This window comes from Diadema antillarum, unplaced genomic scaffold (genome assembly GCF_040938485.1).
Source record: "Diadema antillarum isolate AM-2024a unplaced genomic scaffold, OU_Dant_1.0 seq00000085_RagTag, whole genome shotgun sequence".
NCBI lineage: Eukaryota > Metazoa > Echinodermata > Echinoidea > Diadematoida > Diadematidae > Diadema > Diadema antillarum.
This window is the reverse complement of record NW_027271177.1, coordinates 1,462,721-1,480,215: the sequence shown is the minus strand read 5'-3', so window position 1 is coordinate 1,480,215 and position 17,495 is coordinate 1,462,721. Positions and strand designations below refer to the sequence as shown.

General features: G+C 38.2%; 1 protein-coding gene across 1 annotated transcript; it reads left to right on the top strand.

Moving 5' to 3' along the window:
* The first annotated feature begins 3,864 nt into the window (after positions 1 to 3,864).
* Positions 3,865 to 17,274, top strand: LOC139726471 (epithelial sodium channel subunit beta-like). Its single transcript, XM_071637426.1, has 7 exons — positions 3,865 to 4,207; positions 6,054 to 6,194; positions 8,563 to 8,863; positions 10,047 to 10,147; positions 15,155 to 15,318; positions 16,287 to 16,485; positions 17,246 to 17,274. The coding sequence occupies exons 1-7, from the start codon at positions 3,865 to 3,867 to the stop codon at positions 17,272 to 17,274; spliced, it is 1,278 nt and encodes a 425-aa protein (XP_071493527.1).
* Positions 17,275 to 17,495: the final 221 nt, after the last annotated feature.

Sequence of the window (17,495 nt, the reverse complement as noted above, 5' to 3'; positions counted from 1 at the left end):
TGAAATATTATACAGTACTTTAGAAAATTTAATCTTCATAAAATTTCTTGAAGTTTTCATTGCTATCATTAGGTTACAGCATGGTGGGACACTACCTCCTTTCATGTAAGATAGCTCAAAATGATAATCAGTCAAATTTTCTAGTTTTAATGAATTTCCTGAAACATTCCATGGTCCAAATATCCTTGAAAGGGTGTAAAAGTTTTGAAAAATGCCAATATATAAAATAAAGGCAAAATTATAGTTTACCCATTCATGAGTGAAAACTGTTGGATTCTGTATTGGAGGCAATGTGTACCTGAAAATCTTGGAGAGAATAAAACAGGTTTGGCATTAAAAATTATGATAACATTGCAATTAACTTCCAATATCAGAGGATCTGTGCAAACCTGACTAAACTTATGCACAATTTTCATTTGGCTGGTGTGTATTAGTTTTAGCAAACTGATTTTGTACTCACACCTACATTGTACTGACCTTTCTACATGAACATTCTGTTTCAGTATTAATAATATTTACATATTCTTTTTCCCAGAGTGGGAGAAACAAATTTTAATTGTAGTCATTCAGTTTTATGAAAAAAACCACACTTAGGAAAACATCTTTGTTCTTAGAATAATTCAACCCTAATCAAATCATAATAGTGGGCAGAAATGTTTGCTAAAGGGCGAACAATCACATACTGAGGCAAGGAGTCAAAACATATTGCATAAACATTGGCATTCAAAATACAGGAAGCAATCTGTATTACAAAGACATTTTATCATGCACAACTTTGGTAAGATGTCAATTCTTGAATATCAATCACATTGACCAAAGAACTGGTGCATATACAGTACATTCTGTTGTTTCTGAACTTTGCACTGAAGTTCTTTGTGTATGTGTGTGAATGTTTCAGTGGTGTATATATATTGCTCCATTTTATCAAGGACAACTTATAGTAACATGACAATGTTTTCATGCTTCAATATCAATCATATTAACCTATTTCCCTTGGCAAGTAATGAGCAGGTTGACTCTGTTGCAAATGATGCATACAGGCAACACAGCAGAACCTGAAGAGCTTCCAGAAGAAAATCTTGATCTTGATGTGAGCGTCTTAGGGGAGGAAACAGAGGCTCCTGCTGACGGACCAGGCTCCTCCTTCAGCTTTCGTTTCCTAGCGAGATTCAGGCGTTTGCTATCTATAAACCTCTTGTAGCACGTTTCATGGAATCCTATTCAATACAATGGAGAAATGAACAGCAATGATTAGCCGTTGGATTTTGTTAGGGGGAAAAAAAGGCTAAACGCTAGAGGGAGGGGTTGAACATTACACTCAATATATCATTAAATGTACGGTAGACTATTGACTGCCAATATTTGAATCTTGTAATTACCAATAGGCCCTAGTACTATGCCAGGTAATCATTAACACCTCATGATCATTGTCATCATCAACTACTTCAACTTGTACTTGCAGTCCAATTACTGATTTTAAATTACATCTACAGCTTTCAGCACCTGATCACATGCAATATCAAATTATCATAATTATGAATACAACTGCCTTATCATCATTAATACTAGTAATCCTTGGCCTTTCACTATCGCCACCACCCACTGCTTTATAGTTTGGCACAACATAATGGCAATCATATGTTTTAGGGAGTTTAATTGTTGAAATTATGTTCTTGTCATTGTTGGTTTTTTAGACCTATTTATATCAAATATTAATAAGTTAATTTAATGAGATGCTAAATGTGTGTTTTGAGGGGGGATTCGCCAATTTCGGGGTGAGAGAAACAGGATGGATTTTTAATATTAATACTCCATGGCCACGATTATGAAAATATAAATTTACATGCAGTTTAGACCTTTTTCAATCCACTTTATCCAGTCCTGTGTGTCAAGATTTTTACAAAACAATATCACCGATCAGCCACATCAACCTAACCTGGGCTGTATAGAACAACATGTGAAATTACATCTAGGCTACATTATAAACGGCGCTATGCCATGCCAAGGTGAAATTCAAGATAATTTATCTAAAATGTAACAGACACGCTAATGGCTAAGCTACTGCATTAGCGCCCATTATAACATACACAAGCAACGTTCATAACATAGCTAACGTTGTACTTGTAGTCATCATGGTCATTAACATTACGCATATAACATGAGAGAGACTGCACTGCAGTGTCGACTGCTACGACTGTACGCACGTAAACTAACCTGTACAATCCTACGTAGGTTGCAGTCAGTCCCCCGAGCAGCTGAATCACTTCGTTCTGGTCTGCGATTTCACGGTCTCCCCCACTCAATTTGATCCACTTTTTGGCACACAAAATAGGTTTCGTCTATCTTAGGTTTGTCATGGCCGTGAAATTTTCAAACTTCATCGATGTTACATGCATAATAACGCATCTTAAAAGTTTCGGCAGAGCAGACGACGTAGACGCATCGACAGGCTCACAGGGGGCGGCCATTTTGACTCGTAAACGATAATTCTCGATTCGGATTGGATAACATACATCACATGATCGTTCGCGAATGAATATCGTACACGGCAAAGTGTACATATTCAGCTCCTCAGTGAAAAAAAGTTCACTGTTTCCCCCTAAATTACCAAAATACTACAGGAGTGTTTGTGTCGAACTTTTTCCTGTAGCCTTTTTGGTTATTTGTTTACACGTAGCTGTGGAGAAATTTTAGTGCCGCAGTTGTCGGAACGAAACAAGCGAAAAAACCAGCTCACCCCATGGCCTATGTAAAGTATGATTCCAATGAACACAAACAAACAAACAATTTCACGACGTGAATATATAGTTTTGGCGGACGATTTATTCTAGATTGACAACTTTCACACCAATTTCCTGAAAAGTGCACACAGTTTGCCTATAGAAAATCCCACTGGGTTGCATACACACGTGGTGACGTCACAGATTTGGCACTTTTTCCAATGCTCAAATTTGGTAAAAATAAAGATGCTTATATTCAAAGCAGAGACAACTTTATTGCATGATTTATGTCAGAAATTAATCAAAATAACATTAAATGATGGAAAACAGTCAATTTATATGATATTATTTCCTATAAAAAAGATAGAGTGAATGCTTTGCTACAGTTTACAAGGTTGTTAAAGGATTACCTCATCAGATATCAATAATTTGTTTCTTTATGAAAAAAAAATCAGCGCTCTTGAGAATTGAAATTGTTATGTATGAATAGATGAATATCAAAAACACAAGTGATGCGTAATAATTATATTACGCACTATAGACTGCTCGATGGTAGCTGGTAAAAGAGAGAATGCATGAAACGCAACTTGGCATTACGTAATCATACATCTTTCATATTTACATACATGTCGCCTGAAGAAGACGTATGATTACGCCTAAAACTTAGTTTAAGCAAACCTTCCTGTTGGACTTGCAAGTGCACTTTATATCTCCCTGTTAGGGTCAAGATAATTTACTTTTGTTGTCATTGTCGTATTTGGGCCAAATCCGTACGTGCCAGTTGATCTCTAAAATTTATAAGGACCTACTGACAAGATGTACATGGACCGTTTTACAGTTATGTCTACGAGTTTTCCCATATGAAAAACGGCACAAATCAGTGACGTATCTCCCGCCTCTTTTTTTTTTTTTTTTTTTTTTTTTGGAGGGGGGGGGGGGGCAGGGCCTGAGAACGAAAACTGATATTTGAATCTTTTTAAAAGATAAATGTCGGCTTTTTCCTAAAACTTGGCAAGGACCCATCTTGATGGCAAATGAAAAGTTCAAATGCTTCAGAACACTAGGAATTGACGAAAACAAAAGGTTCCTGGAATACAGTATTTGTAGTTTTTTATGGATATCTATTATGCCGCAGTGAGGAAACATGGAGATGACACAAGGCCAAGACGCTAAGGATGAGGGTAAGGTGAATGACTCCGCGTCCCCGATGAGTACAGCCGATGCCATCAAGGACTTCGCTGATAACACGACCACGCACGGTGTGCCACAAATCCTGAGATCAGATCGGTCCCGTCTATTCCGTCTTACGTGGGCCGTCATCACAGCGACCGCCCTGAGCGCGCTGCTGTTTCAGGGCTCAAACACCATCATCGACTTCTTCCACAGACCGACGACGTCGAAAATCTCTCTCATCACCAGAAAGGAACTTTACTTCCCGTCAATCACTATTTGCAACCTGAACATGATGAGAAGAAGCAAACTGAACGGTAAAAAAAAAAGGAGGGGTGACCAAATGCCACAAAAAAAAAAACCTCACGTTAATCAATGTATAGAACGTTGACTGTGGTAAGATGGAAGAAACAATATGGAACAAGTTCATGAAAATTGGCCGTAACGAAAGAAAGGGCCTTACAGGCTTTCGTAATCAGAATCTCATTTAAAAAAAAAATCACAATACAGTGATATAGCGGTCTCAACCACTGTTATGTAGATCAAGGTAGTAATTTCACAGTTCGCAACTCTTCTTTTGCTCAGAACCACTATCTTTGGAGGAAACACGTTATTTGCCAATTATTAGAGAACTTATACCCTTTCCTCTTAGATCCTAACATTTTTTTTTTGGTTATCATCTCATCGCGAATTATTACAATTTACATTTTATCATTTATCATCCAATGATTAATAAAAGTGCGGGCTTTCCAAAAGGGTCACTTTACTGTGTGTGAAGGCATATAGGGCCCTGTTTCATAAAGCTGTTCGTAAAGTTACGCATGACTTTACGAACGACTGGAATATGAAGTGTCAACATGTGTGCCCATGTATTCCCTTACGATTTAACAAAGCACGACTGTATGTCAATATTTCATCTACATTGGGGGGGGGGGGGGAGGAGGAAATACACTATCAACTAACACATTGCATAAGCATATACAAATAATCACTATCATCTGTAATTTTCAACTTTTCAAATTAACAATGATGAGGAAACCCAATTTGCTTTTCATGTCTAAGTGGTTCGTAAAGTCGTGCGTAACTTCACGGCCAATGTCTGTATGAATATAAATGTGTATACCAGTAGCGTATACACGTATAAGAAAGGAAGGAGATGTGTTCAAGAATAAGGAGGGGAAGGTAGAGAGAAAGAGAGAGAGAAAAGAGAGAGAGAGAGAGAGAGAGAGAGAGAGAGAGAGCTACTACGCTTTACTACTGACTATTTTAATACTACTAAACACGATTAAATCGGTGCTTAATTACATCGATATAGGCAGTTATAGAGCAATTTGTGAATCGGTTGCAATACATTGAAACAACTCGAAGTAAGAATTTCCTTAATTTGAAAAGACATGAAATGTATGTATAGATGTGACAATATATGTGACCGTGCGTCAAAAACCGAACAAAAAGTAGCACCCTTTGATATTACGTGAGGACTCAAGAACGGTGAAACGGTCAACCAAGTCAATCTTGAGTTTTTCATATTTTCTGAAGCAGCTGTCTTTCTACATTATTCTTAAGTTTGAGATCATAACATGAATGGGAAAGTGTGTTTTGAACAGTTTTTCTACAACGCTTTTTTGGGGGAGAATATAATGATCAGGTATGTCTTAGAGGCCCCTTTTTATTTGTCTAAATCCTTTCCGTACTCTTCACTTTCAAGTCTACTAACTTTTAGAAGGATAAAGCTACTGTTTTGAAAGTTGGCATTAATCATGGACAGAATGTGTTGATAAATCATGCTTAATTTCAGCTTAATCTGATAATCCCTTGATTGTTGCTGCTCCGGTTGCTTTCATCCTGTGTTTTGTCCCTTTCATCACAGCTATTGAGGCTCGGTAAAGATTAAGCACTTGAATAGACCCTGTACTTCAGAGCCTTTTTTTTTTCTCAATCCACACTTTTCTTGAGTGTGTGCTTTCTTTCCAGTATTCAGATATGTTAGGGGAGTCCATTTGAATTGGGTTATAATTAAAGCTTAGAGTCTGCTCGTTCAGAATCTGCCCTGAACTCAAAATCCATATCTGCCAACTTTTTGTTGGTTTTGTGATGCAGGGTCACATATAGCCTATCTAGGAGGCAGGGGCCTATAGATCAAAACTCTTTTGTTCTTATCAGGGACACGTTTCGAAGGACTGGTAGCTTTGGATGAACAGCATGCTCACCTCCAGGATGAATCCACAGCACAAGGATCAAGCGACAGCAGTTTTGACTTCGGGTTCTGGGATCTGTACCTGGATTCGTCCTCGAGTTCAATGGGTGAATCCATTCATTACCCCACCTGGGAGGACGGGATCATCTCTTCAAGAATTATTGCAATTTACATTTTATAATTTTCATGCAATGGTTAATGAAAGTGAGGGGGTTCCAAAAGGGACACGTTTCTTTATGTAACCCCAGTCATACAGGGCCCTGTTTCATAAAACCCCGGTCACACAGCGCTTTACGGCTTAATCACGGCCAAAACACGTCAAAAAGTGGTCTCCCGTGAAGCAGACGATGTTGTTCGCATTGATGTCGAGCTTAAGACGAGCTCACGGTCGATTTACAAACGTGGCAGGACGCGGGGAAAAATCTTAACGGAGTCGGACGCGGTAAACAGTTTTGAACTGCTCAAAATTTTATTCCGCGGACAACCACGGGCGGCACACATGGTAAAGACGTGCAACACACGTGCAACACACTTGATGATCCGTGTTCCGGCAGTGATTAAAATTTGGGGAGACGCGGTAAAGACGCGAAGGTTTAGCGGTCTCTCACGGGCAGAGCACGGTCATCTGATGCGTGTTACGGGTTGGTATCACGGGAAATAGCGTGTGTTTAGCGGCTTGTAAATGGCAAATGGATTTTTCCGCGTACACACACGTTGCTGGACGTGGTTAGCCGTGCTCAGGCAGTGCTTCAGCAGTGGAACAGCCGCCAACAAAACACGGCCCCGTACAAAACACGGCCAAATATTACCACTTACGACCACGTACACCAGATTTTCATAATTTTTTGTACGTGATTTGGACGTGGAGTGCATGTGACCGGGGCTTTAAGCTGTTCGTAAATTTACGAATGACTCTACGAAGGACTGAAATACGAAGTGTCAACGTGTGTGCCCATTTTTCCCCTTACGATTTAACAAAGCACGACTGTATGTCAATATTTCATCTACATTGGGGGAAAATACACTATCAACTAAAAAAGTGTGTAAGAACGTAAAAACAATATATTATCATCTGTAAATTTCAAATGCAACTTTTGAAATTAACAATGATTAGGAAACTCACTTTGCTTGCCATATCTATTTAAGTCGTTCGTAAAGTTGTGCGTAACTTCACGAGCAGTTTTATAAAACAGGGCCCAGGTCTGTATGAATATAATGTGTATACTACAGCATATGCGTATACACGTGAGAAAGGAAGGGGATGTGTTCAAGAATAAGGAGTGGAAGGAAGAGAGAGAGAGAGAGAAGAGAGAGCTACTACTCTTTACTACTGGCTACTACTAAACACAATTAAATCGGTGCTTAACTACATCGATGTAGGCAGTGATATGGCAATTTGTAAATCAGTCGCCATACAGTAAAACAACTCGAAGTAAGAATTTCATTAATTTGAATAAACATGCAATTCACGTATAGACATGACAATACAATCTATCTAGGAGGTAGGGGCCTACATCAAAACTCTTTTGTTCGTATCAGGGACACGTTTCGAAGGACTGGTAGCTTTGGATGAGCACCGTGCTGTTTGTTTATTTGTTTGTTTTATGTATTTAAACACGGGTTTAAATACTTTCACCCAGCCGTTAGGCTGTTTTTTTAGCAAGTCCGTATGATATACACTGTACAAAAAAAAAAAAAACACGCAACATAATTTGGTACAATCAACGTATAGGATAATACATAGACAATAATCAATATAACGAAACAAAAAGATGAGAGAAAAATACATATATACACAACACTCTTTGGCAGAATCAAATACAAAAACAGTAGAATGCAGAAAGAAATAGATCTCGGAAAGAATGTGAAATCAAAACAAAAATCAATCCTCAGAAATAGACAAACTTATCGATATCGATAATCGATAATCAATTTTTTTTCACTTTGGCACTGAGGCAGTCAATAGGCAGCCTCCCATACAAATCTCGTCTATTGTGACGATAATCCACTTTCAGAACAGTTCGCAAGGCACTGTTCTGCCTATTGACTGCCTCAGTGCCAAAGTGAAAAAAAAAATTGATTACCGATTATCGATATCGATAAGTTTTTCTATTTCTGAGGATTTCATCCACTGAAGAATCATTTAATTCATTTACAAATTTTTCAATATTTGTTAAGCTTTCTCATGTTGCGTGATGAAATATAACATTTGGTTACCACCTGATTTCGGTTTACGCTTACTCCATGAGAAAAGAACCATTTCATGGTCCCTTAGGCTGAAAGGCAAGTTTTGCATTGTGATTTTCACTCTGACAAATCAACATGATCAATCAGTGTTTTAGAGTGCTTTGTTACCCTCGTTGCCATGGAAACGCATTGAGTCAATGAATATTCTTCTGCTATGCTTTGCATGCGAAAAGTATGATACTAATTTCTTGTTCTACAGATGACACATTCACATCTCCTCACCTGCAGGACGATTCGACAGCGAATCCACAGCGCAAGGATCCAGCAACAGCAGTTTGAAATTCGGGTTGTGGGATCTGTTCCGGGATTCGTCCTCGAGCTCAATCAGTGAATTCATTTATTATCCCACCTGGGAGGACGGGACAGATCCTAACGACTGGGAGTCTATGTACAATCAATCTCGAATGTCGGATTTTAGCGACCTGCAGGACGACGTCAAACCTACACGGGAAGAGCTGGACGAGTACGGACAGCCTGGCGAGGACTTGATTAGACAGTGCACCTTCGACAAGGAGCCCTGCTCATTTGAGTGCGTTCTGACTTACTATGGCTGACTCGTGCTTGATCTCTTGTTTGTATATTACAATTGCATTTCTCACTCGATGGTGATAGAAGAAAAAAAAATCATATTGAACCTTAAAAAACACCAAAAAAAGAACAAAAACGAGCTTGCATCCCGAGGTGCATTAAACACTGAATTTTTGGCCGAAATTATTGACTCTTTTTCCTTTTTTCCTTTTGGCGGCAACTTGTCAGTGACGTTTATTTTATATGTCTCTGTAAGTAGGATGGTTGTCTTTAACAACTTTTGAACGCGTGGAAAATAGGGCTAATACAACAGAAACTTACGGGTCTAACATACTTCCTGGCCTTTAACCTGATTTTTAACGTTCCACTTTATAAAGCGCTGGACAAAACTTATCTCAAGTTAAGATGTTTAGTGGTATATTATAGCCTGTAATAATGGACGTCTCTCGTGGCTGAGTGGTTAGGTCGGGCCACACGAATAAAACATAAGGATTAGGCTACCATGCACGTATGAATGTTCGAGTCCGAGCCCGGTAATAGTGCCCTTTCGCAAGCTAATAATAGTCGAGTGCTGAGACCGACACATCACAGTCACTTCGATGACAGAGATTTCCAAAGGATTGATAATCATGATGATAATGCCTCAAAAAATAGGTATACCTACTCACACAAGATTATGTAACCACCTGTTTCTACTGGTATCAAAATTTGATATTGAAATCTTGCACTTCTTCTCTCGTGTCGCTACACTTTTCCCAGCCACTGCAGAACACAGGCTCTGGCACATGGGGTGTAATCGTGGAGATCATGTACAGGGTTGTGGTAGCATCTTACACTGAGTTATACATTGACCTTATTGGAAGTAAGATTTGTCATACGTGGCCACAAAGGGAGTAATCAATACTTGCTGCAGAGAAACACGGGATAAACTGTTTTAAGTCTCCACTAAAGGACTATAGGCGATTAGAATAAGTTGTTTGCTTATGGAACAAAAGCACTCCTGCACGGTTATTCAAATCTGAGATTGATTTCAGGATTTATAACCCATGAACCTTATCTCTCCAATTATATTTCGCTGTCCGACTATAAATATTATATATATATATATATATATATATATATATATATATATATATACATATAAATATAAATTATACATTCTGTTTATCTACTTTGATCCTCAGTGACTTCACGAAGATCCAAGACATTCGCTACGGGAATTGTTACATTTTTAACCAGTTCAAGAAATCGGCCAACAAAACAAGAAGCACGGGCTCGCAATACGGTAAAATTTGATCAGCGCTTGGCGGCAAATTTTAGGCGTCCGTTATGTTCTTTTGTTAATTCTTTGCCAGATTTTGGATGCATTCTAAGGAGAGCAACCACACTAAAAGTCTTTGTCTTTGAGGTATGTTTTTCCAAATGTATACTAGTACAAAATATGCAGAGCTTAATTCCTAAAGGCGCCGAGTTCCCATTCGGTTACTGCCAGTACATAAAGATTCGCTTTTATTTTCTTTTTCAGTTTTGAATTTATTATCATTTTGTTTGTTAGTTCTCTACCACAAGCAAAGAGGTCATTTTGTTTTGGTATTAGATTTGAGCCAAGTCTTGATAAATGTCAGGAGTTTGAGGAGTTTGGCTTAACATATTTATGCAGCAAAACCTTTTGCAGCATAATTTTACTCATATATTTATCTTTTTTATCTGATGAACACGTCAGCACCCATGGAAGGTACGTTTATTGTAATAATGTGAAACAGGCCACGATTTCCCCTTCGAAATAGCTGTGTTCTAAACATAACAGTCCATGTAATCATGAGTTATCTATCAATTAATGTTTTAGGAGGCAAGAATGCGGTAATGGTCTCGAGTAAAAATACCCAATGCGGCAGGGTGCCTGTATTCCTGGCTGGGGCATTTTCTCAAATAAAACAGCTAGTGAATATCATGTGTGCTTAGTCCCACTTTAGATCACCAGCAGGAGTTAAGCCAGGCTGACACTTGCACGACTTTTGGCCACGATTTTGTCGTGGCAAGTCGTGACCAAAATTTTGAACATTTCAAAATTCTCGTCCTGACATGGCACGCAGTCACGACGGGTTTACGCACACTTCACGCCAGCTTACGACTAGTTTGTGCACTGGCACGACTCGACTCGAGTCGTGCCAATGCGTACCACAAAATCGTGCAAGTGTCAGCCTGGCTTTAAGCTAGGCTGACACTTGCACGACTTTTGGCCACGATTTTGTCATGGCAAGTCGTGCCATTTCGGGGCACGAACTGGGAGGCTCCCGCACTGTTCACGACTAGTTCACGCATAGTTCACGACGAGTTCACGACGAGTTCACGAATAGTTTACGAATGCGTGCCCATCAGTGTCCACATTTACGCGAACTGGCACGACGACTTCACGCATAGTTTGCGCATAGTTTGCGCATAGTTTACGCACTTCCCGCATTGGCACGACGAGTTTGCGCAATTCGGACGGTGTCGTGCCGACTTGGGCACGCCATATAAAAAGGGGGCCTCCCCAACCCCTGGTCATTTTTGGATTGGCTGTGGAAGAGACAACATGCTGAATGCCAGAGACACAATCATTGCAGAGAAGAGAAGATGTCTACACCTGGCAGCTGCTCTAGGGCCATTCTCCAAAAAAGTGTGCAATTACAGTTTTACAAATGACAAAAATTCATCATCAAAGATTTCATTCATGTTTTATCAATTCAGAAAGTTTGATTCCTTAGGAATACAAAACAATCAATGGGTGATTTTTGAAAGCTCATATTTTTTCTAGAAACATTTCCAAACGCAGAGTCCTTTTTTACATGTTAGTACCATATTATCAGCTACATTACCAGAGTTAACATCTTAGAAAATCGTTGATTGTCTGCTTATTTCTCGCTTTAAAATGGCAATGCTTATGTCAAACTACAAGCTTAAACATAAACAAACATCATGAAAACATTCTGGAGTCAGCCGTGATCTAATGTGTAATAAAATAATCCTGATTTATAAATTAAATGCTAAATAAAAAGCAAGAAAATAAATATATTTCAACTTAAAATATGTTACCCTAATTCAACTTTATACATGCATTTGAATTATATCAATAATTTCATTGATTACGTATGAAACATCCTGAATAAGTATTACACTTCTCATAAATAGCAAATACCAGGTAACATCTCTGTCAGATTAAATACATTCTGGATCGGAAGAAGAACGGTGTGTGGTAACGCATCTGGCGCATCATAAGTTCCGTTAGCATACGTTTCAGACCAAACACCAATCATGCCCATAAATTCATTTTAACTTGTAAGAACATCACAATGTGACTATTTTCGTTAAAACACCGCACTTCTAAACGTAAAAAAACCGATGATTTCGTCAAAGGTAGAGGATTAGATAACCCTTCGACAAAACTTTGAATAATACGTGAAATACGAGAACCAAACAAACACAAATCCACAATACTTTTTATTTCATATAGTTCTGAAATTTTGTAATTACATGGAAGACGGTAAAAATGAAGTTGGAAAAGGTTTCTGTGCTCATGATACGCACAAATTCAATTTTCCTTTGTTCCTGTCCGTAATGAATTAGGTCTCACGAATCGACAAACGATGGTAACGTATCTGACAAAGCATTTATGTTTATTGACACATTTAACTACCGATTACATCAAACCCAGATCACTCAGTCATGTGATTGAAAGAAACCTGATGCAAAACGCTAGACGTCATTAATCCTATAGTCACTTTCAGAGCATTGTGCAACCAAGGAAGTACTCTTGAATTTAACCATAATACTGAGCGCATTTTATGTAGATAAGATGCAAAATTACGCAATGAACAAAGGTATAGAGCGTTCATGTAGCATCGTTTGCTGTGAAGTTGACAGCATAAGGTGGGAACCAGACTTCAGCCCTTAAAAGTCCTAAGTTGATTTCTACAGACAAAAATTTATTGTGGTATACAAAACGTTCACACACACACACACACACACACACACACACACACACACACCTCAACAAAGCAGATATAAAATGGATGTCTAACATATATCTGACGGCACTTTTTGTAAATGCCATAATTCTAAGGGATAATATTATAGTTCTGGTTTAGATGAGGATTCAGTTTTTAACCTTTTGCAAGATAATCAAAATCCACCTATAACACGAAAAGTTTATTTGATGAAAATCGGTTTAGAAATGGCTGAGATGTCCATAATAAAGTAAAAGGAAGATGTTCAAATAAAAGTAGATCGGCCATCACATTTTGTTAGGACCTCTTTCTTTTACTTTTTGGATATCTTGACCACTTCAAAACCGATTTTTCATTAAATAAACTTTTAATTCCTTTTAGAGCTGCATGTTTTCTTATCAAGTCGTATAGAGCACAATGTCAAATTAAATCGGTTAAATCCGCGCACAAACCTTTGCTGCATGATATATTTCATTGGTAAAGTATCTGACATGTTTGATGGTAACGTATCTGATGGGCCGTTACCGTACTCACACTATTATTTACATTTTCTTGAGCAATTTCTATTGTGTGATTAATTATTACCTTAAGTATTCAAAAGTACCGGAGCTTTGCTTAGCAATTATGACCTTAAGTATTCAAAAGTACCGGAGCTTTGCTTAGCATACTTTTTTTTCTAAATGAAGCAAATTTTAAGTAACGTATCTGACTTCAGCTCATCGTAACATTAGGTTTCCACGGCTTCCATGGCCACGCTGGGACGCGCACCCATGTCGTTAACTACTCGTGAACTCGACGTGAGCTGTTCATGAACTATTCGTGACAGTCGTGGCATGGCGCGCACTGCCACGCACTGGCACGCATCCTCCCGCATCGTCCCGACGAATTCACGACGAGTTCACGAACAGTTTGCGCATAGCTCACGACCCGGTCACGAAATTTTGTCGTGACCAAAATTTTGAACATTTCAAAATTCTCGTCCCGACATGGCACGCAGTCACGACAGGTTTACGCACACTTCACGCCAGTTTACGACTAGTTTGCGCACTGGCACGACTCGAGTCGTGCCAATGCGTGCCACAAAATCGTGCAAGTGTCAGCTTAGCTTTACTCGCAAGAGTTACGGGAAGCGACAACTGGTACGGCCTTTTCATCAATGAATGAAATGGCCCTTGCCGCAAATAGGCATCCTGTGCAAAGCTTCCCGCAAACAGGGCATTTTACTCTATTCGAATATATTATATTAAGAATACTGACAGATCTAATAAAGGGCAATATGAAAGGGAGTAAAATTAGAGATCTTTTTTTCAAAATTCTAATAATTGTCAAGTGATAACGTTTATGTACTCGAATATCAATTGATGGGTGATGTTCGTTCTAATATTCCGATGGTTCGTTGATCCGAAAATGCACTGAGATTCGTTATTCCGAAAAACACAAATTTCCCTTACCTATAAAAATTTAGTTTATCCGGAAATAAAATAAGGTTTGTTAATCCGAAAATGAACAGAGACAATTTTGAATCAAAACAAATAATGCAGATAATCACTGATTTAGAGAGGAATTCACGATCTACAGATTCTAAGAAGGTAATAAAGTTTGAAAGCACAATTAAAGTATATCACAGGAAGAATAAAAACCACAACACCACCTGAACTCGGTATATATTCGCCATCAACAGTAGCAGTAACAATTTTGGAAAAGCGGCTCTCATTATTTTATAAGAAAGACATAGAAGACTGTTTTCTGTGTGAGTGTGACACTGTAAGGCTATTATGTAGTTATTACTCCCATGAAGTATATAAAATTTTTGGAAACAACCGACTCAAACCACAAGTAGGAGCCTTTGCAAGTTCTACCTAAAACACCAATTATACACATAACTGTTTCTTTCACAGAACCGATAATGTATTCCTGCAATGCTTATATAATGACAAATGTATAATTTCCCTGTAGTAGTAGAAGTCTTCTGTTTTCATGAGATCCCATATCATACAATATTCAAGAAGTAAAACTCTCTTTCTTACATTGCTACAGTCACGACAGTTGCTATTATTCCCAATGCGAGTAACCCCTTTCGTCGTCTTAGCACCACTACACTCGTCATAAGTGATGTGATCTGCGACAAAATGGCATATTTCGTGTATGTTTTCTTGACAAATAATCGCAATAAATTATCTGTTGTAATATGCATCAGTTAAACATGATGCATGTACTCAATCAGAGACATATTGAGTGAAATAAAACAAAAACCTGATTATTATATATTTGTTAAATCAATATCTATTACTCTCTTCAACTTTCAGGTCTGCATTTGACTCTGTTCGTGAATGAGCCAGAATATGTTGGTGTCCTCAGTCCTGAAGTAGGAGTAGTGGTATCCATCAATCACCCATCCATTTTTCCCTTTCCTGAAGACGATGGCATCCTCGTATCTACCGGACAGGTTGCATCCATTGGGCTTAAAAGGGTATATCTTTATTTTTTATTAGCGAAATTAAAAGTAAAACATTGCTTCGGTATGCCTGCAGGATCTGTTAATTTTGCTATAAAATGGACACGTTATATTTAAAAGCAATGCGTGCATTAACGCTGTCTGGCATGATTTCATTTGGGTAACGACGAAAATGCAATATATCCTAGCCAAATAAGTACTCCGAAAGTATTAAAATCGCAGAGCACATCTTATCGCAGTTCACCATGACCGATGCCCTAAAAATCAGTGGTGCCTGGTCGGTAACTGGTCGATCACCGGTCGTTGTCCGACCGAAATTGGCTAAAAGCTTGCCGACGGGTCGCCGAGAAGGCTGATTTTGGGGGTTGTGACAGTAGCCTAATCGTGATTCTGCAAAGCATATCTGAACGGAGAGGGCGATAGATCATTCCTTCAAAGAAGACTCTCTGTCGTCTGTTTAATATGTAAGGAATGTTTTCTTTTTTTTAAATGAAACCTAATACAGTTCAAGTTTAAGTTTAAGTTCAAGTTCAAGATTTGAATTAACACGTGAGATAAAAGACGTGTCATACGATCAAAATCATAATACATTTTTGGTCTCCAAATATTCATAACCATAACGACTCATTCTCACGGCAAATAGCGTCAGCCGGACAACTTCGTGGGTGAACTCTTTGCATATACTGTTAGCAAATCCCCAATAGTGGCAGATGAATTTGAAACCTTCCCATGTTTGAAAATACTACAAGTAGACCTACATGTCAAAACCGGTCTTTTCAAACTTATGATTGTTGATTCTTGTCATTCACATTGTTATTGAAATGATACATATACATCAAGCATAACAATTCATAAGGAGAGATATGGCGAATCAAAGAAATACACACACACACACACACACACACACACACACACACACAAACACACACACACACAACAAACGGAAATGAAGTATTTTTGCAATTGTCATCGTTTCCCGAAAGACGCACATCACTCGTCTCCCAGAACCATACGGTGACTGCGGGAAAGGCGGAGAAGATTACTACGCTAAAGATGAATACGACTTTTCCCAGCGTTCGTGCTTTAAGATGTGCCTGGAAAGAGAGATGTCGAAGCAATGCAACTGTGTCACCGACATCCTCGTCAATGGTACCATGTGCTCCCCCACCAACATAACAGAAAGTAAGTCAATCATTTTTTTTAAGACTCCTTTTTTGTGTTAGTCTTGTAGTAAACAATTAGTTAATTCTGCCGGGGACTACATTATGATTATAATGTAGTCATAGTTATGATTATGTCTCTTAATGGGCTGCCAAACTTTTTTTTTTTTTGGTGACAAACTTTTTGTGCTGATTTGCTGCTGTTTTCAATTCAATTCAATTTTTGCGTCGATCTTTCAATACAAGAGGGGCCCACACTCTGCAAGCATTGTCTTTTTAGTGGGTCCCCCCTTTTTTTTTCTCACACAGTACAACTATTGGAATGTATCTCTACTGTTATTTTTAATTATTATTTTCTCTGTACAAATTGTATGCATTGTTTTTTGTGACTCAAGAAAGTGAGATTTTATGTGTATATAATAATTGTGGAAAAAACGAATAAATTTGAACTTGAACTTGAACTTGACAGAAGCAAAAACGCAATGTTGTCTCAAAGGGGAGAAAAGTCGATTTCAGTTCTAGGTCAGGTTTATGGAAATCGTATTCACGGTATTATGGTATTTTCATTCAAAAAGAAAGTCTAAACTACAGAAATTGAGAGACTCACAAACGAAAAGGATTATACATGTTATATGGCAAACATGTTATATTCATAACTTTATTCATAAATCACTTTTAATGCAAATATAGTATTACAGGTATATTTTCTTTCACAGCCAAAGATGAGAAGAGAGCAAGATGCATTAAAAATGTTTGCTGAAATCATTGATATTTGTTGATAGATGAGGAGCAGAAACAGACGAAAGTGTAGCTCAATTTGGAATATATTTATAATACTGCTTTAACAAATTGCATGTATCTGTAAAACTAAGAATAACCCAGTCCAGACATGTACTGGAAAAACAATGAAACGCTTTTCAAACAACGGAAACGATAATGTTCATAATAGAATGCAATTATGCATTTACTGGCATACATGCACTCTGAAAATTCAAATGGTCAATCTAACATCTCAAATGATGTCGATCCTTG

Bases quoted from the DNA above. Each gene is read 5' to 3' on its own strand.
- LOC139726471 (XM_071637426.1), top strand. From the start codon at position 3,865: ATGGAGATGACACAAGGCCAAGACGCTAAGGATGAGGGTAAGGTGAAT. The intron at 10,148-15,154 runs GTAAAATTTGAT...TTCAACTTTCAG, and splicing joins AAGCACGGGCTCGCAATACG to GTCTGCATTTGACTCTGTTC. The intron at 16,486-17,245 runs GTAAGTCAATCA...ATTTGTTGATAG, and splicing joins CCCCACCAACATAACAGAAA to ATGAGGAGCAGAAACAGACG.